Genomic DNA, 25796 nt, shown 5'->3' with positions numbered 1-25796 from the left:
GTCAGTCTTAAAAATTAAAACTTCTAATAGTTGACATACCCGTAGCTCTTGCTGCCCAAGTAGCTTTACACCAATTTAAATGTTCTTATTCCTCCTTTTATGGGATAGAGGAACTTTACTGACCCCTCCCAAAAAAAAAAAGCTATTAGCCGGGATTACCCGCAGTTCAGGTTGTACTCTTGCTCGTGTGCCGGGCTTGATAGAGAAAGATGTGATTGATCTCCATGCTTGTGAATGTCTGGTCACCTGTCGTGCTCTCATTCACAGTAGAAAATGACCTCCTTTTGAATTCATAGGACAGGAAAGGCTGTGTGCACGTATTGTTTCATTTTTTTTTAAGTAAAAGGATATAAGATACCAAGCTTCCTGTTTTAAAACTCTTGAAGTTATGCATATTGAAACTTTATTCACAGTTGAAGCCCCCACAGCTAGAGCTGCAGTTATGTCTACTGTTGGGAGCCCAGGGGTGAACAGCAGCCCTAAGCATTTATGCGTATTTTACATGGCCTTTCAAAATCTGCATGAGAGCATTCTGACCTTTCAGAAGTGTCTTTCATGAAGCAGTGACTTTCGTAAAGTGTACCAAGAGTATATCGTGGTAGATCCATGAATTGCACTTTATCTTCAAATTAATAGTTTTGTACACCTCTATAAGCAGTTATAATAGCCTAGTCTTTCAGTGAGGTGGCTGTGCTCCAATAACAGTTAGGTGACATCAGTTACAGTATTTTTTTCTTAAAGTCAAGAACCTTTCGTCTCAGTTGTTACCATTTCCTCCAGTAGTGAAGACTTGAATTTGAGAAGATAAAGGTAATTGTGCCCCATCCTCAGCTGATGAAATCCAGAGGTCAAGGTGTTAGGCAGTTTAATAAATGGGGAAAAAGTACAGGGGTGCAGGGCATAGAGACACTTTAATTCAGAGGTAAGCAATGGGGTTAGCACAGGGAGAGATGGATTTGCCACAGGCAGATGTTATATAAAGATTTCCCAACAGCTTTACTAACGCATAACCTCTTTAAGGTCAATTTTATCACCAGGTCTGTAGTGCTTCAATTCTTTGCATGTCATTTAAAGAGATTTAGAATTTTGAGTAATGTTGGATAGGAAATATGCACAACATAAGAATAGGATAGTTATTCCCAGTCATAGTCCCTAAAGATTTTTCAGTGTAAGTGGTAGTGATCAGCTGTTGCTGAAGTCTGCAGTGTTCTTAAAAGAAACAAAATGCATTGTTAGTTTTTACCCTAGTGAACTTCATTCAAAAAACAAGGCCTAGGTTTAGTGTTTGTTTTTTTTTTTTTTTGTGGTGATTTAATGTCAAGCCAAACAGAGACCCCTAATAGAGCAGGGGGGAAGAGAGAAGGGAATATGTTTCCTTCACTAACCCAGAATTTTTTAGTTCCAGCAATTTGGAAAAGTAATTGCTGTGACTTAGTGATATTTTCCTTAGTATCTACCAAATGAAACTTCTTTGGAGAAGGCTTGTCCAAAACTACCAGCAAGAGACTTCCTTCTGTATTTGGGTAGGGGAGGGAGGGTGGTGGCAATGAAGTGCCATCCTAATAATATCTGGCTGCTGTCAAGTAAAACGTTTGATTTTTACCCACAGCTGCTTTGCTCTAGTAGGTGAAAGGACTGGAGAAGTTGCATTCTCCTTCCTTCTTAACCTGGCATGTCTACTGGGTTTAATGTCTGCAGGTTCTCCTACTTCTCACTAGCTTCCTAGAGAACAACGTAACCCTGCATTAATGCTTAATTTCTTAGTTCTCACCTGCAGGATTTTTGTTAGCAGTCATAGCAAAGATCATGTCATACTTAGCTCCTTAGGGCTTTATCAAGAAGTGTTTGCAAAATGATACTGTATTAGGAACAGTTATGCATACCTGAAAGGTCAAAACTGCCAGAGGGACTAATAAATAAGTTGTTAAATTACTTTTGATGGCTGTGTAATTCAGAACTTCCCTAAGCATCTCTGGAAACAATTCTCTTAAAGTTGGCTGAAGCAGAATCCCCAGTTAAGATCTTAAGCTCTAGTAAAAGAGTAAGTGTATTTTTGTCATTCTTTTATAAAGCTACATCTCCTTATTCCCAAATTCACTGCAGTTATGTTTGTCTTTGAGTTCACTGAAGCCAAAGCATTCCTGATTGCCAAATCATAATGCTTCTGTCTTAAAATAGTGATTTACATAGTGTTAGCGTAGTTAACAAAGTTTAAGCCTGTGACAAAGCAAAGAAATGTCTAGACTGAAGAATGTGCTCATGAGCACCATGTTTGTCAAATCACTTGCTTGCATCTGTTGTGCAAAGGCAAATGGTTTCCTTGCTCAAGTGGGTAAGTGCACGTTAATGCTTTGCTGATGCTTGATTTGGTACTTGGATTTCCATGGGTGCCTTAACCATCCTGGGCTGATTCATGGTGTATTGCAGGGAAACTTGCTTGTTATTCAGAGGGCTCTATGCAGAGTTGTTCCTAGCCTGCCAGCTCATCTAGCTGAGGTGCATCCAGCTGCGCATGCTCCTGTGCGCTCCCTCCATTCCAGCTGGAATCAGGCCATAGATCCATCCAGTCCTCGGGAAGAGCTCTTCTGCTGTAGCTGTCCTGTGCTGGATTCTACTTGAAGACGTAAGAGACAGTGCAGTGCTTTCAGTGGCCTCTTGAATAAAAATAATAAACAAAAATCCAATGGTAGTAAGTGTCAGAGGTGAATGCTAACATGGCATAACGGAGGCTTTCTGTACCTATTTTAAAGGTGATTGCTTTACTGATATGAATTGACTACTGCATGAGGAAACAGACCTGGAAGGTCCCTGAAGAGTTTTTTTCAGGCATAAAATTAAGGAGTCTGCTGGTCCAGAGGCTGGTTTCTGTTGGTTACATGTACTGTGGTTTGACTTACCTTTGAGATGCCTTTGCAAGGTTAATAAGAGTAGTACTGTACTTAAAGTAGCATTGTTTCACTTGGAGAGTAGACTTTCCACATCAGCCATGGTTCCTAGAAGTGGCTGCATGGGGTAAGTAAGCCTGCCTGCTGTGCTGTGGCTCAGGTAAAACTGTAGCGCCCCTCTCCAGAGCACAGGCATTGTCTTCCATCAGGGCTGGGTGTAATGGAGCGTCTTTGGGAGACTGTCAGCAGGAACCTGTCTTAAGAACATTGTCATGCAGCTGATAACTAATGCTACATGTTATTCTGATATGCTGTGCCTTTATGTAGGGCAAACAGTAAGTTTTCTGCCTGGAGAATTCTCAGGTAGTTCTGTCACTCAAAAATCACGACATCCGTTATAGCTCCAGCTGTGTTAGAGCACAAAAAGGGAAATTGAGAGTGGTTGGGAAATTGGGAGTGATGCCACCTAACATCAAAGCAAACATAACAGAAATTCAGACCGGCTTTTGATTGTTGCTGTTTTGTAAAGGTGTGTAGATTTTAAACTATCAATTGTTTTATTTTCCAGCAAAGATTAAAAGACCAAAATACAGCATACTAAAAATTTGGTGTTAAACTCTAAAAGAGCACAGTTTCTCATTACATAGTGAAAATGAACATCAGTCAAAAGCAAGGCAAAGAGGCGTAGTTCTGAAGTGATTGCTCTTGTTTTGCTGACAGTGGAACTGGATTTTGGATGTTTGTGTTCTCGCTACTCGACATTGTACAATTTCCCCTGCTTGATAGAGTTGAAATGAATAGGGCGTGACTGCCCCTTTGAGGCTTACAGGTGTTTTGTCCTGAGCTGCTTCAGTGAGCCCTTCAGTTTTGTTGAAGCAGGGCATGGTAGCACTGAGATTTGTTCTTTGTGGAATTGTAATAGCTTCTCAAATGGCTCCCAATCCCCTGTCAACCTCAGTTGGGTCAGGGTCGTGCGTTAATCAGTCTTGTTTGGCTCTCTGCCCTTGAGAAAGAGAAGTAGTAGTACTTAGGTTATCTTGCATTTGCCCAAGGACTTGTACAAATTTTAAAAGCTTAAGTTTAAGTTTACCCCTTCTCTGGTGTCTTGATCCATCTGATGGAAGAGCCTTGCTGAAAGAATAAAAATGTATCTTTTATTAACAGGACGAGAATGACTGTTGGTGTTCCAAGATGCCGTTTGTATTCTACTTTTATTCACTGGTCCATTCTTCAAGCTCTTGATAGCCCTGTTTGCCAGTTTGAAAAAATACTCTGGTAGGAACAGTATACAAAACAAGGCCTGTGTGTGTACCAGAGGCTAACAGAAGTTTTCTCATGAAGAAAGCTGTACCAATGTTAGCTTACAGGTGTAAAAATAATGTTAAAAACAACTTTTAGAGAAGCCATTTTATAGTATTAGGGAAGGGAGTCATTTTTAAAATTGTAATAGTGAGTTCAGATAGCATATGCAAAGAAAATACAAGTTAGGACTTAGTAAAGGATTTACATACGGAAAGTGGTAGAAACTTTCTTTCTGAAAGAATCTAAAATAGCTTCACTTGCCTGGTGTCATCGTATGCATGGGCAGCTGAGGTGGGTTCATAAATGGTCCAAGATACCACAGAATTCTTATGGAAATGAAATTGCTGCATTCTTTTGGGGTGATGATAGTGATATGTTCTGCAAGCTCTTGGTACTCTCCGGAGCCATCATATTTGGAAGAATTTTTCTCTGTATTGTCCTCTAGGTTCAACCCTGGTTACCTGAGTTACTTGTAAGTGCATTTAGGGTCTGTGTGGTGGGGAGTGCATAGAGGCAAGGGGAAATCACTGTAATGAGAGAGGAGAGGGAAACCGAAGATGAAGATTCGGTACCTAAAGGGGGATATAGGAAAGCTGGGGAGGGACTCTTTGTCAGGGGATGTAGTGATAGGACAAGGAGTAACAGCTTTAAACTAAAATAGGGCAGGTTTAGATTAGATACAGGGAAGAAATTCTTTACTATGAGGGTAGTGAGGCACTGGCCCAGGCTACCCAGGGAAGCTGTGGATGCCCCATCCCTGGCAGTGCTCGAGGCCAGTTGGATGGGGCTTTGGGCAGCCTGGGCTGGTGGGAGGTGTCCAGTGGGATTGGAACCAGACAATATTCAAGGTCCCTTCCACCCCAAAGCATTCTGTGATCTAAGATGGGGAAATAGCTGATTCGTAATGAAGCTTTTTTTGTTTGCTGCTTTCCATCAAGCCTAGGAAGGCAGCCTTCCTAGAACTCTACCAAAATAGTTCAGCCAGGAAATACCTTTTATATGGCTCTCTGGGTTTAGGTGTGTATTACACTAACAAGACGGAGACCGGTAATTTGGGGTTATGTAAGAAGCCTGTTCTGAAGGTAAGCGGAAGTTCTACAGGGTGGTTGGCTGGTCATGTGTCAGAGCACGGTGTGCTTACTGTAGCTGACTTGAATTGATCGAGGTGCTTTTTGACACCTAAAAAGGAGGTTGTTTCTTGATGACAAAGGGAGCTGAGTATATTTTACAACCTACCTGAAAATACCTCTTCAAAAAATAATGATAGATTACATGTATTCATCAAGTTTACATGAAAATTTGAGTTAATGTGTCGTGAACTGTTTCACTTTTTTATAGTGCTGACTTCAGTGCCATCATGCTTCTTGACTGTCAGTAGTGAAATTAATTCTTAATGACACCTTGCTCTCTGATAACTCACGTGCTTTGCTCTTATGTGATCATAAACTTCTGTCTGATGTAAAGATCTCAAAACTTGCACTTGTGTTTTGACTGACAGAGCAGTTTCGAGGGACTTCCCCAATTTGCATGAGTTTTCTTGCAGTGCTGTATGGCTTGCAGTGACTGATATCAATATTCTTCAATTTGTGCAGTGAGTGGATAAAAGTCATGGATGGGCACTTCTCGATTCTGAATTGAGTCATACGCTTTAGAGAGGAGCTTAGATTTACGGTTTTCAGATAGCTCTGTTACCAGCTGTTCAAGTCTTTGCTTAAAATGGCATAAAAGATGTTACCTCCTTTTTCTTTCCTCTCAAAGTCTCGATTCCCTGAGTTAAAAAGGAAGAGGAGCACTTACTGCATCTTGTTGCTTTCTGAAAAAGCTTCTGAGGACTGTTTTTAGTGGGAGATTTTGTAGGATCTTCTAATAGTTTAACAGCAGATTGTATTCTAATGAGTTTTAATTACTTGCATAATATTCTTGTAGTCACTCTTAAAGTTTTTCTTAAATTCCATGTAGAAGCATTGGACTTGTATGTAGTATGTATTTCTTACGCCTGAACACTGAAAATACTTAGGAGATTGGACTCCAGTTAAATAGTAAGTTCTTCTTGCTTCTGTCTCTTCTGCTGATTTTTTTTTTGTTCAAAGATTTCTAATAGCATTTCTAAATACTGAATGAGTAGGTTATTAGTAATTGTTGATTGCTGCCATTCACTTCAAAAATGTTTAAGCTGTTGTGTAATTTTTAAATGGAAGCCAGCAGCTCTCACATGAGCAAGCAGTCCATCAGGATGTGTATTGACTAGCAAAAATGAAAGGTTCTTGATTATTTACTTAGTTGAGTTACTGCTGACTTTCCCTCGTTTTTAGTAGTGCAAATACACAAGGTATTTGGCTCTGAGTTACCTGGCTATAATATCTAGGCAGCTTACTGGAATAAAGCTAAGCTAGTAACTGTTCCATGTGTGCTAGTTTTCACTGTGTGGTGGTTGAGGTGTTTTTGTCATCTTAGAGTAGTTTGAAGTTTCTCACAGTGTAAAGTTTCTCGCTTTATATTTTTGTTGTAACTTCAATACCTCTGTATTTTAGTGCAATGGCCTCTGTGCTGAAGTAAGCAGCTTACATAAGGGTGTATGTTTTGTGGTTGCATAATGAGAAAATTTGTTGTTGTTTTTGTTCAGGTTTCTGTCTTAAGAAAAGTTCAGAATTAAATCGAATTATTCCTTTAGTTTATCATATTAAAAGAACAGCAAAGTTGTGAATAGGCTGGGAGTATAGTGTAATGTAAGTCGTGATCGTGTTCAAAGGGAGCAACCTCTCAAATTAATGTTTTCATTTGTTTACCAAATTTAAGTATTTTGTGGATTTTCTGAAAAAGTTACAGTGAAATATAGGGTTATTATGGGAGGGGCTGGCTCGCATTTGGATTGAGGAAAAGTTTGTGTTGTGTTTCTATGAAACGGTGCTGAAATAACAGACCAAAAGAGCTGCTTAAAGGTGACCTTGTAAGGATGAGAGAGACTTTGTATTCCTTCATCTCTGTGTGTTTCTAACAGCTTTGAATTCCAATTTCATGTTCTTATTAGAAATAAATATTGTAAAATGGAAGTCTTGGTTTCCGAGAGAGGTGGTACATGTATGGGGGTAAGCACATGTCAGCAGAGGAGCAAGTGAGAACTGGTGTTTTCCTTCAGGAGTTGTCAGGAGCAGAGAACAATTCCAGTGCTTTCATAGAGGCCTTTTTTTCATTTTTGTTTACTATGAAAACTTATACTCTCTTAATGTTTGTCCCCAGTTCGATTCCAATTTTGCGTCTTTATTCATTCCTAGAGAAGGAGGTAGCCTTTCAGCACATGCCACTAAACTGTATTGCAATAAATAAGAACATGTGTTGTCCAGGGTGCAGCAGCTCTGTTAAAACTTGTAAATAAGAAATACCTCCTACTGCCAGTTGTGTTTTGTTGAAGTGAAAGTACGAACCAGTCCTGCTGTATGTACTGACAGGAAGAGTTAGAGGTTTAACAGCTCTTAAATGCTTAGTCCGACTTGCTGCAGTGAGCTTTCAACTTACAGCATATGGTTACATTTTCCATCAGTAATTCCGGTAGAAAACAGCAGTGCTTTCTTAGCTGGTACAGGGTATAGGTGTCACGTTTAACAGTAACTGTTAGAGATGTTTGTAGGATTCCTAGTGAGAAGACTTGAATGATCTTTTCAGCTGGGGTTCTGGGGTCTACAAGACTCTTGATCTCCAGGAAGATCCAGTGAACATCTTGGCTTCTCTAGGTTTTAGTACTGCAACGTTTATGCCTCGTGCACATTTTTTTTTCAGATTGCATCACTTGAAGAATTAGATGAGTTCCTTATGGCTGTGAGAAGAGCACAGGCTGACAGGGATAACACATTTAGACCTCTTGCCAACTCAGACAGGTCATTCTTAAGAATATTAACAGCAGCTGACTCACAGCTGCTCCTGAAAGCATCAATTCGTGGAACAATCTCAGAAATGTTAATTTGACTCTTTTGTAGTTTCAGTCTTGTATTGATTAATTCTATGACAGCGACAACATGTAAGAACATGTTAGCCTTCTGAAGACTTAATTTGGTGGTTCAGGCAGAAAATGCTGACCGGAGTAGGCAGTGCTACCTACCAGAGATCTAACCGTTGCTGACTTAGTCTTTTCTTTGTGGCCTCGCGGACATACCAGATGTGTTGCTTGAGGAGCCTCATTTCCACACGAGGTACAATTACGCAGGGTTTTTTTTTTTTTTTTGAGGCAGCCTCCTGGTTGTTCAGCATAGCCTGCTGTAAGCCAGGTACCACTGGTTATGTGCGTCCAGGCTGGTGTCTGATCTGGCTGGGAAATCTTTCTCAGTTTGGTCAGCTCTGTAGTCTGTTTCAGTGTATTAACACTTCTGGCAGAAGAGCATGGGAGATGTTCTTCAAACGAGCTGGGGGGGTGGCAGTGAAGAGGGAGCACTTAGCTGCTTAAGTAGTACAAGTGTCAAATGTCTACAGGAGCCTTATTTATATGAGGTGCAAAAAAATATTACTTGCAGTAAAGAGTACTTCAGTGGTTATCACAGCAGGAACTAAATTATTTTGTCACTTCCTTTTGGGAATTTAAGCAGAAAGCAGAGGTGCCAGGTGAAGCAGGTAGAAGTTGAAGTATTACTGAGGTTATTGTTTTATTTGCCTCTCTGTAGTCATCTGGTACAAAAGGTTTTATTGGAAATAGTCTTTGAGGCCAACTTTGTATGTTACCAGCCTGGTATTTGACCTGGAGGGGAGCCTGCTTGGTGCTGACTATTAAGGGTACATGTGATAGATGCTGAATTTCTACTGCAGAATAGTACATGGGCTGAAAATAGCTTTGTATATACACTATACTATTAATGTGTGGTTGTTTATTTTTTTTAATAAACTAGTTTTCTATTACTTTACCTCAAAATGTCTCTGGTTTTATTCATTCCTGTGTCAGAAAGTAATCATGAATTCTAAGTAACTCATTTTTGTAGCTCAGTTGTCACCATGCTGTACTGTGTATTGTATGCAAGGCATTTAATACCTGTATATACAGTTTTAGGGGAAGATATAGGCCTTATTTAAGAATACAATTTAGTTGATGGTTAAATATCGGAGCTCTTTAGCTCAAGTTCATGCAACTTCTGTAAACAGTAGCCTGTAATACTCGTGCTTAACCATTGGTAAAACAGACATTCATGCGTTTTGCAGGCATATGTTGATATTTCCTCCATGAAAGCGATAGTATTTTTGCTGTCTACAAGAATGTCTATTCAATGCAAGTAATTCAATGCAAGTTGTCTAAACAGTATTATAAATACTGCTTAACATGTAATTTTTAGTTATGAAACAGTTGTTTCATTTAATCCTGTTTTGTGTTTCCTGAGGGGTGGGGAGTCTTGTCAATAAACGATAAATGACTTTTCTTATTTTGGTTTTGTTCTTAAAAAAAAAAAAAAATCCAGTGCTTTCTTCTTTTTTAATGCATATCTGTTTTTATTTCTAGGCCTTTCTTAAAACTTTCCATGTCTAAATGGACTCCTGAATGTAATATAGTTTATACTCTAAAAGCGGATATGAAGAGTGAAGTTCCATCTGATGCACCAAAGAGACAGGAGAGTCTGAAGGGGATCCTCTTGAACCCTGAGCCTATTGGGGCAGCCAAAAGCTTCCCTGCAGAAGTTGAGATGATTGCCAGTAAAGTAGGGAATGAGTTCTCTCACTTATGTGGTGATTCTCAAAAGCAGAAGGAAATGAATGGCAACCGTACAGACCCAGACAAAAGTATTGTGGTGCGAAAAAAACGCAAGAGCCAGCAGGCTGGTCCTTCATATACTCAAAATTGTCCTGATAAAGAAAACCAAGGCATCTTAGGATTAAGACAGCATCTAGAAACACAGAGTGAAGACAATGACTCTTCTTTTAGTGACTGTATCTCTTCACCTTCATCCAGCCTACATTTTGGAGACTCTGACACAGTAACGTCTGAAGAAGAAAAAGATGCTCCTGTAAGACACCCTCAGGCAGTGTTGAATACTACAAGTAGAACTCATAGTGCAAGGTCACAAAAGTGGCCTCGGACTGAGGCAGACTCTGTACCTGGGTTATTAATGAAAAGGCCCTGTTTTCACAGCAGTTCTTTGAGAAGACTTCCATATAGAAAGAGATTTGTGAAAACCAGTTCCTCACAGCGGACACAGAACCAAAAAGAACGAATTTTAATGCAGAGGAAAAAACGGGAAGTGTTAGCTCGAAGAAAGTATGCTTTACTACCCAGCTCTAGCAGTTCAAGTGAGAATGATCTCAGTAGTGAATCTTCTTCGAGTTCATCTACTGAAGGGGAGGAAGACTTATTTGTGTCAACTGGTGAAAACCACCAGAACAATACAGCTGTTCCTTCAGGTAAAACTGAATTCCTGAGGTGCTTTTTTTTTTTTACTTTTACTAATATTTTTGTTACTGAGTTTTCATTATGTGCAGTATGATTTTTTTCAATTTATAGTTGCTTTGGAGTGGTTGGTTTTGTGATTTTTATAGAAGTTATACTGCAGATAGACTTAGTATAATAGTAATTTGAACATTAGACCATAAATTCTCGGGAAATGCACATTGATAGCTTCCAGTAAAATTATAAATCTAGAATCCTTCAATGTAAAAGGTGAAGTTAATGGTCTAAACAAGGTGCTGGAAGGTTGTTGAATCTGATTAGTCACATGCCATGGAATTGTTCTATTTTAAAAATATTTTAAATAGCATTAAAGATGTTAGCTTTTACATTATAATTACAATGTTTAGCAATACAGCTTTGTTAACCAATTGTGGGAATGACAATTGGTTTCAGAAGGTAGGAAGAGGTATCTATAACACGTCTGCTAATACAATTAACAATGCTTGACAACTTTAAATGAAAAGACATGGTCACTGTGATAATAGTGTAAAATAGGATTCAGTGGAACATAGCTTTATTGCAATAATAAAAGAAAATTTTAAGGCCTGAAGTTGTGGAAAGCAGAGTATTGTATATATACAAATACTTAAAGTCACTGAATGATCTTGCAGTTGTTTATATAGATGCTTCTCTAATATGTCTTGATAGTTATTTATGGATATGCTTGAATATTATTTTTCTCCCCCTCTACCAATTGTCTTAGAATTCCTTTCTTCATAAACTTGCCAAGAGAAAGGCAGTTGCAAGACTGGGACCAGTGATATTCATGATGTTGCAGCTGTGCCTTCTGTGAATCATTTCAGCTTTTTGTCGAGTGTGGGGAGGTAGTTACACAGGACACTGCCTAGTGTTAGTCTGTGCTGCCATGTTTTATTTATCTGTTGTTCAATGACAAATGTGTTTTACAAAATGAAACCGTATCTTGGACTGAGCTGATCTTTATTTGAAGAAAAACTGACTGAAATTGGAAGTACAAGTTAAAAAATCAGTATGTTCATGTTAGGGCACAATTTATGCTAGAACAGAACCACAGTACTAAATAGATTATTACTTATTCATTGTTGCAGGAAATAATTTGCATGTTATTCTTTAATGTACTGTTTTAATACAAGAAGTAAAATTTGTAATGGCAAAAATCTTACTCAAGCAGTGTTAGGACTGCATAAATAACTCTAAAATGGGAGGACTATTGTACAGGTTTAATTATCTCCATGCATATTTGTGGGGACAGAAATGCAATTTTTTAAGCTGTGAAAAGTTACGTTTCTGAAATGCATGTCCAAGCATATAGAAGGGTACAGGTTGTAAATAATTAAGGTAGGAGGATATGCATACATCCATACTAAAAACAAATTTGGGAAATTACTATGTCAACACTTCTATTTCCTGGTTAATCATTTCTTCTCATTTTCAGAGAGGATGAACTTTCTTGTAACTGTAGAATGATGTAGGACCATTAACAACGCTCTTTTCACATGCAAGCACACAGTGCACCAGGCAACAGTGAAACTAGTAAATGGATGAGGAAATGTAGGTTATGGCTTCTCAGGCAACCATCTATTTCTCTCCATAAATACACTTATCGTGGTTAGAACTTTCAGTTATTTTTTGATCTACTTGAACTGCTAAAACCTATTGCCCTTTTAAAATTAAAATTTAATTAACACCACGTCTGAACTTCTCTTTCCATTGAAGGGCAGAACACAAGGATTTCTACAGCAGGGCTTTTCTTAGGTATTTGAAAAGAGTCTGTTAGAGAGCTCTTTAAAAATGGATGTAATAATCACTGAATATTCAAGCTGGTCAGGTAAATTGTAATAATTGTGTGGTATTCTGATGGTTGGGAGACTGGAATTTGCAATTTGTTTCATGTAGTCTTGTGGAAAAGTAAATATATTGTCTGATAGCTTTATTTTTATACTTACTTGAAATGTGCATTGAAAAAGCACATTTAATTAATTTGAGGTAGTGTTTATTCTCATCATATTGATTAACTCTGCACCAGTTAATTTGAGATGAAATTACAGGTGTAAGTTGTAACTGAAATAAGTTACACTTAAAGAATATGTATTATGGTGGCTGTACTGCAGAATTAACACTTGCAGTGAGCTGAGAACTAATTCTGGGTTAGAAGATATGAATACTGTATTTCTTTTTCCAGTGGACACATTGATGGAAAGGCTTTGAGCATTTTATTTACATGGACGATAGAATGGGAAGTTGAGCATGCTTCCTCTGTGCTAGTGCCCTATTTTTAGTAAGAGAAGGGCATGATTAACACTTTATGTATCTTTTTGGTTATATAAGGTATTTCTAGTTATTGAGCTAATTGGGACAAAAATGGTGCTGACTGGGAAAATAATATTTAGTTTCTCTATATAGTGAACAAGCATGATGATGGTTTTATATATATATATATATATATATATATATATATGGAGAGGATTGTATTGCTAGCAATGCTACCCTAGCCTGTTAATGTTTGGGAAGATTCCCCTCACCCCCCTCTAGATTGGCACATGAGGGTTGTGTATGCATCTGCTGAAAGTACACAATATATTGAAAGACAAAGATCTTCCACTATGATTATGAGGCCTGCAGCATGTATTTAAAAGTACTAGAGGGTGGTCTTAGGAAAGGAGAAGAATAATCAGAAAAGAAAAAATACTGTTTTGAAAGATATGGTAGTAACTAAATGCCTAATAAGCTGTCAGCACAGTGATGTGACTATTATTGTGGCCTACTTGCTAGCAGTTTGTGTGAAGGATATGTCAAAAATACTTTTTTGTTTCAAATACTGATTTTTGTTTTCTAAAGACAATGCATTTAAAGACTTGGCAATTTTGATTAACATATGCTGTTAATGAAAACATTTGAGTATTGCAAGAAATTAAAGTAACACATCTTTTGAGTCAACTAAGTAATACATGAGTTCCTGTAGGTAATTGTTGTGGTTTAACCCGGCTGGCAGCTAAACACCACACAGCCGTTCGCTCACCCTCCCCCCTCCCTCTCTGGGATGGGGGGAGAGAAACGGGAAAGTGAAGCCTGTGAGTTGAGATAAAGACAGTTTATTAAGACAGGAAAATAATAATAACAATAATAATAATAATAGTGATAATGGTAATAGTATTAACAATAATAATGTGTAAGAAAACAAGTGATGCACAATGCAATTGCTCACCACCCGCTGACCGATGCCCAGCCTATCCCCGAGCAGCCGGCCCCCCCCACCCCGGCCAGCCACCCCTATATATTGTTTAGCATGACGTCAGATGGTATGGAATACCCCTTTGGCCAGTTTGGGTCAGCTGTCCTGGGTCTGTCCCCTCCCAGCTCCTGCTGCACCCCCAGCCTGCTCGCTGGCAGGACAGAGCGAGAAGCCGAAAAGTCCTTGGCCTGGTGTAAGCACTGCTCTGCAACAATTAAAACATCAGCATGTTATCAGCGCTCTTCTCATCCTAATCCAAAACATAGCACCCTACCAGCTACTATGAGGGAACATTAACTCTGTCCTAACTGGAACCAGGACAGTAATGAAACTAACTTGCTTATTTTTGGAAAATGTTGTGAATGGAGGTCTGTGTTTTCTTTGTTATTCTTTTAATGATGCCTTTTATAAAATCTCTACCACCCCTGCACTCCAAAAAAAAAAATCACAGCAACAGAAAAACACACCCAAAAAAAGCCAACACTTTATAGAGTTTTTCCTCCTTTTTCTTTTCTGTTACAGGGCTTCAGCTATTCTTCTGGTGGAATTTAGGTGCTTTGGGAGTAGAAGGAGATTGAGCAAGTACCAAGTCAAGACACCTGGGATTGGATTAGGTTGTTTTACCAGCTGTTGGCCATAAAGGGCAGCTGTCCTCGTTAATTTGGATGTGACCACATGAGGCTTGTTCAGGGGAGGGAGGAGAGTTTGGGGGCATATGGACAATGTAAAAACAACTCTGTGCAGTTTAATGATATGGTTACACTTGAAATTGCAGTGCTACTAGGGCTATATATTCTAATCTATATGTTGCTCAGTTGATATTAATTGAAATGGGGGGCTCACAGTTAAAATGACTGCAAACAGCAACATTTTTACTGTAAAATGGGTATTTCATTGTGTTTTGTTAGGTAGCCCAGAAACTTCTCTCCTCCTTAGAGGGAGGACCTGTGTAAACACCTGTAGAGAAAATCCTGTGGCTTTCCAGATTGTTACTGGAATTGGATCTCTGTAATGTTCTAATGAAACTTCTCTGATATGCTGGTACAGATATGATTTTCAGCTCGGATGTAAAATGGCTGGGGTTGTCGTTTGGAGACAGCCAGCACTTCAGAAAAAGCTAAAAGTGGAGCAGGTTTTAGCTTTATATACTCTCAGTTGGCAGTAAATCTGAACCACGAGTAATGGGAAGTGGTGGTGTTTAAAAAAAAAAAAAAGTATAATTTTGAATTGTTATAAATTGTTGGCTTGCAAGGAATCTTAAGGCCTATTAGGCCAGACTTTGTATTTTTTTGGTTGCTGGTGCTCGACAGGTATTGTCACTTTGCTTAGAATGTAATGCTGATGAGAAGCTGCTCCAGCTTTTGTTCAAAGCTGATTGGAACAAGCTTCTATTAAAAAAGAACGATGAGCCCGAATCCACTCACGTATTTGTTGTGTGTCTTCCAAGAATGTTGAATGTAGACATCTGATATTTTAGAAGCCAGAGGCTGGTGAAAATGCTAATCTGAACAGGAAGTGCTACCCGTTTGTATTAACGGGTTTCTGTTAACAGTTCAAGATGAGCACATATGAAATGGAAATGAGCTGTCGTTTGTTAATGATTTTTCAGTTACTTAATTCCTCCTAGAATCACACTGTGCTCTTCTCTTCCCACAGTAACTGATGCAGGTCATAATTAAGAGCTTTTATCTCAGTAGTGAACAAGGAAGCGAACGTGTCCTTTCTACTGTGTTATTTAGTAGACGGGCGCTAGGGAAGAGCTACTAGTAGTGAGGAAAGCAGCACCTGGCCGTGTGAACAGCCGACATTAGCTATTCTCACTGTACCTATCCAATGTGAATTGAAGCTTTAAATAACTGCGGTAATAACTTAGCTTGGGGATTCACTTCAGCACTTCACTGTAGCTGCTGCAGCTTTTTGTGCTGGAAATACATTACTTACAGTGCTGGTTTGCTATAGCATTGCTGATAGGACTAAGGCCTATGTGCTTGGTTACAATATAAGTAGAGTTTGGGATTAACCCACATCAGCATACCTCACAGTTGGATGAGATCCCCTAAATTCTGGTTGACTCCTTTTTCTGCTAGGGTGCAGAGTCCTAGGCAATTGCATGTTTTTGCAAATTTCTCCCATCTTGCACAGCTATTGAAAAGTATGTTCCATATAAGTCACATGTAGAACTCATTAACACTATTAGGATGATATTATCAATTTCAAGTGGAATTACTAACCAGGTAATTAACTTGAACTCATCATCACAAGGTGCTGCAGAGGCAGGTAGTACCAGCAAGTTCAGAAAGGCATTAGATGTTTACTGACAGCTGTCCATGAACAGCGAACAGGCAAGGATATGCCTTCTGGTGTTTGTAACGTTGTTGTGGCTGTTCAGTGGTATGACAGATTTCAAGTAAAGGTTGTAGCCTGGATTTTCTACTTCCAGGGCGTGGTTGGTTTTTTTTTTTTTTGTGTTGCAGCTGATAGAGAATATGGATCAGAACAGGCCCTAGGTCTGATCCAATGAAAGCTTGGAACTCAAAATAAGTCATCTTTGTCAATGGAAATTGACTATTTATTTAAAGTATCTTTTGTTTTCACTTATGGCTTGGTCAGGCTGTCTCATTTGGAATTGTATGTTGTAAAAGTTGTTGACTATTTTACATGTAATATTTCATGTGATTAAAATCTAGCAACATAACCTCCAGGAAGGACAGTAGTTGGCCAACCATAACCTTGGATGTTATAGCAGTAATATTTGCGTCCTTTGTAGGAAATTGGTGTTAACTGGTGATTGCTAAATCTCTAAGCCATGCTATGGTGTGTCAAAGTGAAGTGATACTACTGTGTGTAACACCAAGCTTGTTTATAACTTCTGGGTTGTTGAAGCATTTAATATTAAAACTTGCTTCCCAGAACTGCTTGTGGTCTGTCAGCGGCACCTAGCAGATACACTTTTGACACCTTACAGTTTTCTGGGGAAAAGTTACGCTCATTTAAAGATCTTAATACTGGATGGCGGAGTGTTATTTAAGAGTTGTACTTGGCTCAGTAAATTAATCTGACAGATTTGCTGTCTTTGTGGCGTAGGGCCTGCGGTGGGGGTTGTTTTGCTTGTTAAGGTATGATTATCATTTGAGCCTGCTTGAATTTGGATTCATGCCGGTCTAGTTCATCCTTTCCCTTAGGCTGGCTGAGCACTGGGTTTTTAATATAAAGAAGGGTTTAAAAAGCTTCAATTATGTACAAAACCTAATTGCTAACTACTGCTAATAGGTCTAAGTTTGTAAGGATATGTGAAACTTACAAACTGAAATTTGGTGTCTTGTATGTGCTGTAAAATATAACTTGTGGATGTGGGTAGGGCAAATAAAAAGATAGTGGAAAATAATAAAATTTGTAACTTTCAGTAGAAGTTTTGGTTTTAACAAGATCATTTAAAAATGTTGAATGAATCCTTTAGCGGTAGCCCAAAGGTTAATTTTGTCACAAAACATAGCAAGCGAATTATTCTCCAGTTGTTTGTTACTCAGGACAGCAGAGAGTGGTGTATACCTACAGGAGGGTTGTTTTCTGCTTGCTACATGACCATAGGTACTATGCTGAGAGCAGGGGGCAGGGGAAACAACAAGGAAAAAAAAACATAAGTCGGGATAATTATTTTTCTGCCATCAGTCCAATGACTATTCTTCTTGAAGAATGAATAATTTCCAGTAGTACAGGATTGTTGTAGTAACACTCATTGTACAAATTCAGCTGTTCTCTTGCAGGGTAGATCACTGAGATGATACATTGACGAGTGATGTATTAATATTTATAATTGAAGATCAAGTTTGTTAGAGTTCATTCCAGGAGAAGTTACTGGTTAGTGACTGGTACATCCATTAAAACAAATAATTGTGCACCTTGTGATGGCAAACTGTATAAAAACATCCTGTGTGGTGGACTGCGGGGTCAGAAATAATACCGAGGACAAAATGCAAGTATTTTCACACTTTGTGCATTGTTGGGTTTGGATATTTTCTGTTTTCGTTTTTCCCATTGGCTGTTGGTGTGTTTTATAAATTACAAAGTACGTTAAAACTGGGTTTTATTGAAAATAATTGTCTCTACAGAAGAGGTGCTTCATAAGGATTATAAACGTTACCTCAGTGGTGTTCGTTTCTGGAACTTTGCTGTTCAGCTGATCTTTTCAAAGTTATTGTTCAGATAGAAGTATGTAATGAAATTGGTTTATATTGGTAGATTGTTGAATTTTTATATGCCATTCTCCAAACAGCTACAGTGTTCTTAAAATATCCAAGGTTCACATACACGCACTTTTCCTTTTGGTGTGCTTCTAATAAACCTTACGCAGAAGACCCTTTAATTTAAAAGGGGGTACAAAGTTTGTTGTATATGATCATAACTTAACATTCCTATCTTTTTTTCCCTAGGAATATAATCTTACAAATGTATGTAAGGCATTTATTGTAGCGTAGAGACTTTTTTCTGCTAGTCTTCATTTTGCAGTGTATTACTGATTCATTGTGTAGTTGTTCTGAAAGTGCTCTGGCATGAAAACCCAATCGGTTTGTGCTCTTGACTTCGAGAGCCCAACTGGAAAGCATAAGCAGCAGGTAGGAAGGCAGAAGGTTGGAATATAGCCACGCTGTATCCTATTTATAGTACCTTTTGACTATTTTCCTGAAGACTTCTTTTATTATTTTGGAGGTTATAAAACCTGTTCAGCCAGTAACAGTCCTGATGTTTTCTACAGTCTGACTCGTGTAGTCTGTAAAATCATGTCTTAGCTAAAGATTTGCTTAAAAAAAATAAAATCAACTTTAAAACTGTGGCAAAGGTGAGCATCTGAATTGCATGGATATTCAATTGAGAATTGCCTTTGTTTTTCATGAGAAGCTTGCTTCAGAACTCGTGCAGAGAGATGCACGCTGGAGTTACACAGCATATGGTTTTGGCCTCAGGGAGGTGCTGTTTGTTCTCAGAAATACTGAGATCACACTTCAGCCTAAATCTTCTTGCTTTTTGACCTGTCTTAAATTTAAATAATTACTGAATCTGAGGCCATTTGGACTCCCAGGAGTGCTTTCAAATTTACTGTACTTAAAGCAGTGCGTGTTTGGAAGCACGGAGATGGGGTGAAAAATAGTTAGGTGTTTTCTAACTGACCTTTCACTAGCTGCTTAGCTAGTTGTTTTTACCCAAGAAGTTCCTAAGACTGTTTTGTGTAAGGAAGCTGTTGTGCATTTGCCTGTGACTTGTAAGATGTCAGAAGCATGACATTTACCTTCTTCTGAACATGGTGAAGACTTCAGCTGCAGTTCTTTCACTTTGAGTAAATGGCCTGTCTGTATTTTTCAGTTTTAGCGTCTGACTTTGTTTTTGAGACGTTGTAATAATGTGCTCGGTTTCTGCCAAAATTTTCAAGAGTTCCGTGACTTAATTTTGTCACACACTACTTGTGCTCATGACATTTTGGTGAATAACAGGATTTGGAAGTATGGCTGTTTCCATCGTCAGGCACCAGTCTCTCTGGGATTAGTGTGACCAGAAACAAAGGAAAGCTGTTGGTTTTTCAAAACATAAAAATGCTGGTGCTTGGGGGGAATAAGAGGGAGGGTGGCCCACCCCTGAAATTCGTTAGTCTTTGCTGCTTCACTTATAATGGCACAGCTAAGAAGTTGCAGAGCTCTTGTGGATCTTTGCTACAGTAGGGCGTCCCTCTAGACCAGGGAGCTGTTGCGTGCTGTGAATGAATGAAGAAAGGAGCATACACCTTGTCATGGGGTAGAACAGTCCATACAGGATGGAATTATTGACTAGAGTGAGGCCAAATTCTTCAAGCATTTTTCTTAAAGAAATTCTCAGATCTTAAAATGGTAGGCTTTGTTGTTTCTAAGCTAGATAGCTCATTTATTAAATAAATTCCTTTATGCTCAGTGGCATTGGAACAGTGAATAAATTTATAGCTCAATTTAAGTATTCTAGGTATTCAAACTTGTCATTGCCACTGTTTTAGCTACAGAGAAGGGTTTCCATATGTATGGGTGTTAGACTGGAACATTAACCACTCTTCCTAAAGCAGGAATTATTTTTGTCTCTGAGTTGATTTTGTGAGGTATTTGGTTGTTTATTTTTACCACTAATAGTTCCATTTTTAACTTTACCAGTCTAGTATATGATTGTGAATGCCACTGAAAGTATAGACTTAAAGATGTTATAAGCATCAATGCGTTTGTGGTCTTCAATTTGTTTTGGAAATGGATAACATTTCTTAGTTGGTACATCACTTTTCCTGTTGCTATTGTCTAGCCTTAAGGTTAGGTTTGAATACATATGAACATATGAAAAAAATAAAGCTATTAAATAATAATAAACCACTCCTGCTTTGCTAGTTTCAAAGCTTTTGTTTTTATATTAAATGACTGAATTTCATTGGTGTTACAGCTGATAAAATTCACCAGAATCACTTCCAATACACAGTAGAATGTAAACTTGCACATCTGTAGCTCCCCCCCCTTTGTCACCTTCCTTCTACACTTCAATATTTAAAGCAGAGTTGCTGCCTCTCATAATTAGGTTGTGTGTTTGACAGTTGCACCTAAAGTTTTGACATAAACTATGAAATTCTGTACCTACATCTTAAGTCAAGGGGAAAAAGTCTCATAAATGACAGCTTTTAAAATTAAGTATGTGAACTTTCTTCTTCCTCTTTCCTCATTAGGGAGTATTGATGAAGATGTTGTTGTGATTGAAGCATCCTCCACTCCCCAGGTCACTGCTAATGAAGAAATAAATGTTACCTCAACAGATAGTGAAGTGGAGATCGTCACAGTTGGTGAGAGCTACAGGTGAGTGAGACTTGTGTCTCTTTGTATTAGTAAAATTTTGCTTGACTCAGTGTTTGTCACAAGGGTCTGTATCATTAAAAGTCCATAAGGTAATGTTACAGAAATTCTGTGCTACCAGGCCTAGTATGCATTTATGATTCCAAAAGAAAAGTCAAACCCCACAGCTTTGCTAAAGCTTGAAAATACAACTGATAGGGATTTGGTGAGGTGATTGTGGGTAGCGTGACTGAGAGAGAACTTTAGGGAAGCAAAGCTGCGTAGTGTGATCCTAGAGAGAACAAGCTTGCTCTGAAAGTGTCTTTCTTTGAAGCCGATGCCTCATGCTTTCCTGTTCTTCCATGCCCCTATGGAAATTTTATTCCATATCTGTCAGGTTCTGTAAAATCTAATAGAGGAGTTTCTTGAAGTGGAAGACTTGAAACTGTCATTTGCGTGGAACTGTTGGAGATGACTGCCAATTAAATATACTTGTTTGTTTGTGAACATGAGGACGAAACTGTGGAATATGAAGAATGGCCATCAACTTTTTATAAAATGACAAAGGAAAAATAGTAAAATATACAAACATCCCATGTGTTTCTCAGCAGATTGTGCTTTCATTAATGTAATTTTAAATTTAAAAAAGATAGATTTTCCTACAGACATCACTTCATTGGAATAAATGGCATTACCTAGCAAAACAATTTCATGGATTAGTCAGGTGCGTACATAATGAGGAGGGATTTCATGTGTGCTTCAAACAAGCTCCTTGGTATTTTTTTAAACTGGCACACACAAGATGTACTTATTTGGGTTACGTATTTTGTAGCAGGGAGAAAATGGAGAGGTGAGAGAAATCAACATCTTAAAAACGCATTTATTCAACAACGTGTTTCTTTGTTTCTTCATTTTTAAAGATGTAGAATATTTTTTCAGTAAGAAAGCAAAAGCTGCAGAATCAGACGCTTTCTCTTGAGATGGTTAGAAATATGTTTCCAGAAATAGTTAATTTATCCATATGAATGTGTTGTTGAGAACAATTGTAAAACTTAAATATTTTTGCAAAGACTTGAGCTAGAGCGGGATCAAGTTTGTTTTAGCCTCTTAAAACTTCATGTGAAGCTCTAGGGGGTGTTAAAAATGAGGCTATATGAAACTGCTTGCAGAACATCAGTTGAAACCTGATTAAAGATGTATAAAATGCGTTTTAAAACTCAGGTTTCCTCTTCTCACCATTAATAGGAAATGTTTGCTGTAGTAGCTATAAAAGAAGATTACATGCAAAAAAATTACTACTTTCTACCTTACCTTCTGCAGTGGTACTGTCAAGACAACCAACAGCAACACCACTCTCATTTTTATTGATGTCAATGGTGTCTTTAACTTCACTGAGGAAGAGGCTGAACCCAGGGTGTTTTCTGGTGTATTTAAATTTTGATCCATTCAGTTTGTTAGACCTTCTAACATGCAGACTTCTTAAATTAATTTTATTATTAAGTTAATAGTGGGATGGGCAAATAGAGCTTTTTGCTGTTGAGCCTTTTATATACTTTCCCTCAAGAGTTGAGAAAAGATTTTACTCCAAAAATTTCATGAGAAGATAAGAAATAGTTTTGTTTTGTATTGAAAAATATGATTCTGTGTGAATAAAAAATACGGTACAAAAACAATTCCAGGAAGCTTGCTGTGGCAAGGAAGAGTCTTAAATTCAAATTTTGATACCAAAACGTCAGGAAATGTCCCTTCCACACTAGTCTTTTATACTTCGAACGTTAATTACTACGCAGATTTTCCTGTGGCTCAAGAATATTAGTTTTGCCAAAGAACAATTTAAGGAACAAAGGCAGCTATTGGAAGTCTTAATGGTAGTTCAGGATAAAAATGTAAATGCTGTAAGTGAAGTGAACATTATGAAAATTATTTACCAAACTCCAAATACTGTTCAGAGCAAAATAAATGGTTTCCTTTATTGTCATGTAATTTGTGTATAGGCTTTTGCCTGTTTTAAATTGTAAAAATGTATTTTTGGTGGAACTAAAAAAAAATCAGAATAGCAAAAATTAAAATACTATTTCTGATGCTCTCTACTACTGAATAGAATAGGTGCTGTTATATTACAGAAACAAACCCATCCATTTCCTTAGGTATGGTACAGGCTTATGATTTCCTTTCCTCAGCTACGTTTCGCTCAAGGTTCATTAAGTGTTATACAAAGCTGTGCTCATTCCTAGACGGAAGTGAGGGAAATGTTTAGGAGGTAAATGTCCAAAGCAATCTCTGAACTTTAACATTAAAGTTTAGAAATTATCCTCTGAAAACACTTCATCGCAAATTAACACTCAGAAAAACTTAATATTTATGAATTTTTATAATCTTTATGCTTCTTTCATTATTGATAGATCTGCTGTTTCAGACTGCATAGGAATAGCGTGGGATTCAGAGACTCATGTTCTACAACAAAGTTAAAACATAGTATTGATGTAATTGCTGCATGACTGATAGGGTTTCACAGTGTTTTTTTAAAACACTGTGAAATTTTAAAATTACCTGTGTTTATTTCATAGAAACAAATATTAGAGTCTAAATTCTACCTGTTAGGTATGTGCTGTTATGTCATCTGTTAAAGGCTGCAATAATACTTAAATGCCCTGCCGCTCCATATTCACTAGATGTGTATTTCAGCATAACAAAATTCTATTCTATTATTGAAAAATAAAACAGCAGCCTCCCAAACAGTGAGGTGGGGAAAAAAAAGGCAAGATTTAGGTCAGTAGTTAAGCTAATACCTTTTTTAAGGTCTCGTTCAACGCTCGGGCACTCAAGATCACACTGGGGACAAAGCTCTAGTTCTCATGCTGCACGGCCTCAAGAGCAGCGGAACCGCAGCAGGATTTCCACAGTCATACAGCCACTCAGGCAGAACGCAGCAGAAGTCGTGGACCTTACGGTGGATGAGGATGGTAAGTCATACTGGTCTGAGAAGTTTCTTCCTTTAAGGTGAGCTGCATTAATTGTATTAACTCTAGCATACTGTTTTGTGAAAAAGTCTGGTAGTGTGTCAGAAAATCTTCTTGCAGCTTTATTTTTAAAATTAAAAGTTTAGATATTTCAGTGGATCCACCACTTTTCTTAAAGCTGACTTGAGTGTGAGTCTGAAAGATGAGTCACCAGGCAGGAATTACAGACCAAGTTGGAACTACTGTTTTAAACCTATATGTTAATTTCAGTACGACATTATAAAAGGAAAATCTCATGGTAGTGCTTTGGAGTAAAAATGAATAAAACAACAAAAAAAAAATACTAGTAAAGCATGCTAGGTTTCTGAAACTGTGACCTTTCATTGCCTCTTCACATTAAAACATACTGGCACTCAAACTTATTTCTGCTGAAAATCATAAGAATGATTTCCAATTATTGTTGGATGTTGCCAGAGGAAAGTCTTAAACTCATATGTGTTTTTGTTGGTGTTGCTGGTAGTCACTTTGAAGACTTTTTTTTGGGTGCACACTACTGTTAAAGTTTAACAGAAGTTTTGCACTATTATAGTTCCATCTCTGTATGAAAGTTAGTGTATTATTCTTTAAGATGTCCTGATTTTTGGGGTGATTTGGATGGTTTGGAATTTTTTGGTTTGTTGATGGTTTTAAAGGAAGAAGATAGGTTGATTTACAGCTTTTTTTTTTTGCTTTATAGTTTTACTATGAAATATCCCAACAGTTCTATCACTGGAGAGGAAATGGCATTTATTGATGTAACTTACATGTTTCACATACGAACTATTGTAAAAATAGAGACATTCTGAATTGAAACTGTTACAAGGCAACTATGTACTTATTCATAACTTTATGGATGTCTTCAAAGATACCAGTATTAAAACTTTGCTAATGACATGAGTGTAAAAGGGTCATCTTCCCACTTACCTTTGTGAATTAACACCTGGGAAGGGTGTTTAAAAATAAGTTTTTCTTAGCTAGTATTTTGAGACTGACCAAGCCTACTGGCTGTTACTGGTTTTGTGTTTTTTTGGGGGGGGTGGGGGGAGGTGGAGAGGGAACAGAACTGCTTGCATTATTGATAACAAATCAAAACAGTAACAGGCTAGTAGGATGATTGAGGCTAATAGAATAAGTTGCGTGACTGCAGGATTGCTTTTAGAATGCATTAGCATCCAGTCTAATGTACTGTGTATTCACATACTGTGAGAAAAATCTCAATTTTCTTCAGACAGGATCTTCTGTGAAGCTATTTTATTAGCGATTGCAATGCTGGGCGTCCTGTCAATCAGGAGTGCATTTTAGTAAACAAATCATAACCTTTTATTCCCTATTACCTGATGCCTGATCACCTCCCCTGTTTCTTCATTGGCTGAGTACTACAGGTTCACAAGCTACTCAACGCTCCTCCATACCATATATGTACAATTTTTCTTTTTATCAACCCTTTAATTTCTCCTTTCTTATGTTTTGAGAACTTGTGATCTTTGTTTTACTGTTCTCACACTGCTCATCCTGTTTTTCTCAAGCTTTTACCTTATTTTGGAACAGTGAGGCCTTCAACTGTCCACTTATCTACTTAGCATTTCTCCTTATTATGACTACACAACTACCTTGGAATATAGAAAAGTAATTCTCTACTGCAAAAACACAACTTTGTTTCTCACACATACCAGTCTTAGGCTCTGTGTCCTGTTCCATGGTTGTTTTTTTGCCTGAATTCAAATGTACTTCCCAAAAATATTTTCTTTAATTAAAATCAATGTATCAGAACGCGACATTTATTTATTATTCCCTTTCTTGCTGAGTTGCTGATATACCTATTAGATTTGGAGAGAAATCTTGAAAAAAAGTCAAATTTTACTTCAAGACTTTGTGCAGGAGAAGTATTTGAAGTATCTTAATGCTTTTTTATTATATCCATGCAGACATTTTTTTTTTTTACTAAAAAAAGCTGATCTGTTTCTGATCTTACCTTTTATGGTATCTTGTATTCCTAGTCATGTCATTGCCTTGTCAGTAGTTAGAGAGAAGTTTCAAATGTAGTCAAAGGCAGACTTTTTAAAACTGAATTTGAACTATGTCACCACTTATCCTTTTAAAACTAAAACTTAACCTGTTCACAGTTGTGTAGTAGAGAACAAAATCTATCAAGCGTGGTAT

General features: G+C 37.8%; 1 protein-coding gene across 2 annotated transcripts in view; it reads left to right on the top strand.

Annotated features, from left to right (window-relative positions):
* RNF111 (ring finger protein 111) overlaps positions 1–25796 on the top strand; it is a 47093-nt gene that overhangs the window by 1257 nt on the left and 20040 nt on the right. For both annotated transcript variants that reach the window (XM_067004133.1, XM_067004134.1), the window contains exons 2-4: positions 9661–10556; positions 20535–20661; positions 23437–23600. In XM_067004133.1, coding sequence (XP_066860234.1) covers positions 9680–10556; positions 20535–20661; positions 23437–23600 — 1168 coding nt within the window. In that variant the 5' untranslated portion in view covers positions 9661–9679. The remainder of the gene's footprint in view (positions 1–9660; positions 10557–20534; positions 20662–23436; positions 23601–25796) is intronic.

This window comes from Anser cygnoides, chromosome 11 (genome assembly GCF_040182565.1).
Source record: "Anser cygnoides isolate HZ-2024a breed goose chromosome 11, Taihu_goose_T2T_genome, whole genome shotgun sequence".
NCBI classification, from domain to species: Eukaryota; Metazoa; Chordata; class Aves; order Anseriformes; family Anatidae; genus Anser; species Anser cygnoides.
The sequence above is the reverse complement of the archived record's forward strand: the minus strand, read 5'-3'. Positions and strand labels throughout refer to the sequence as shown.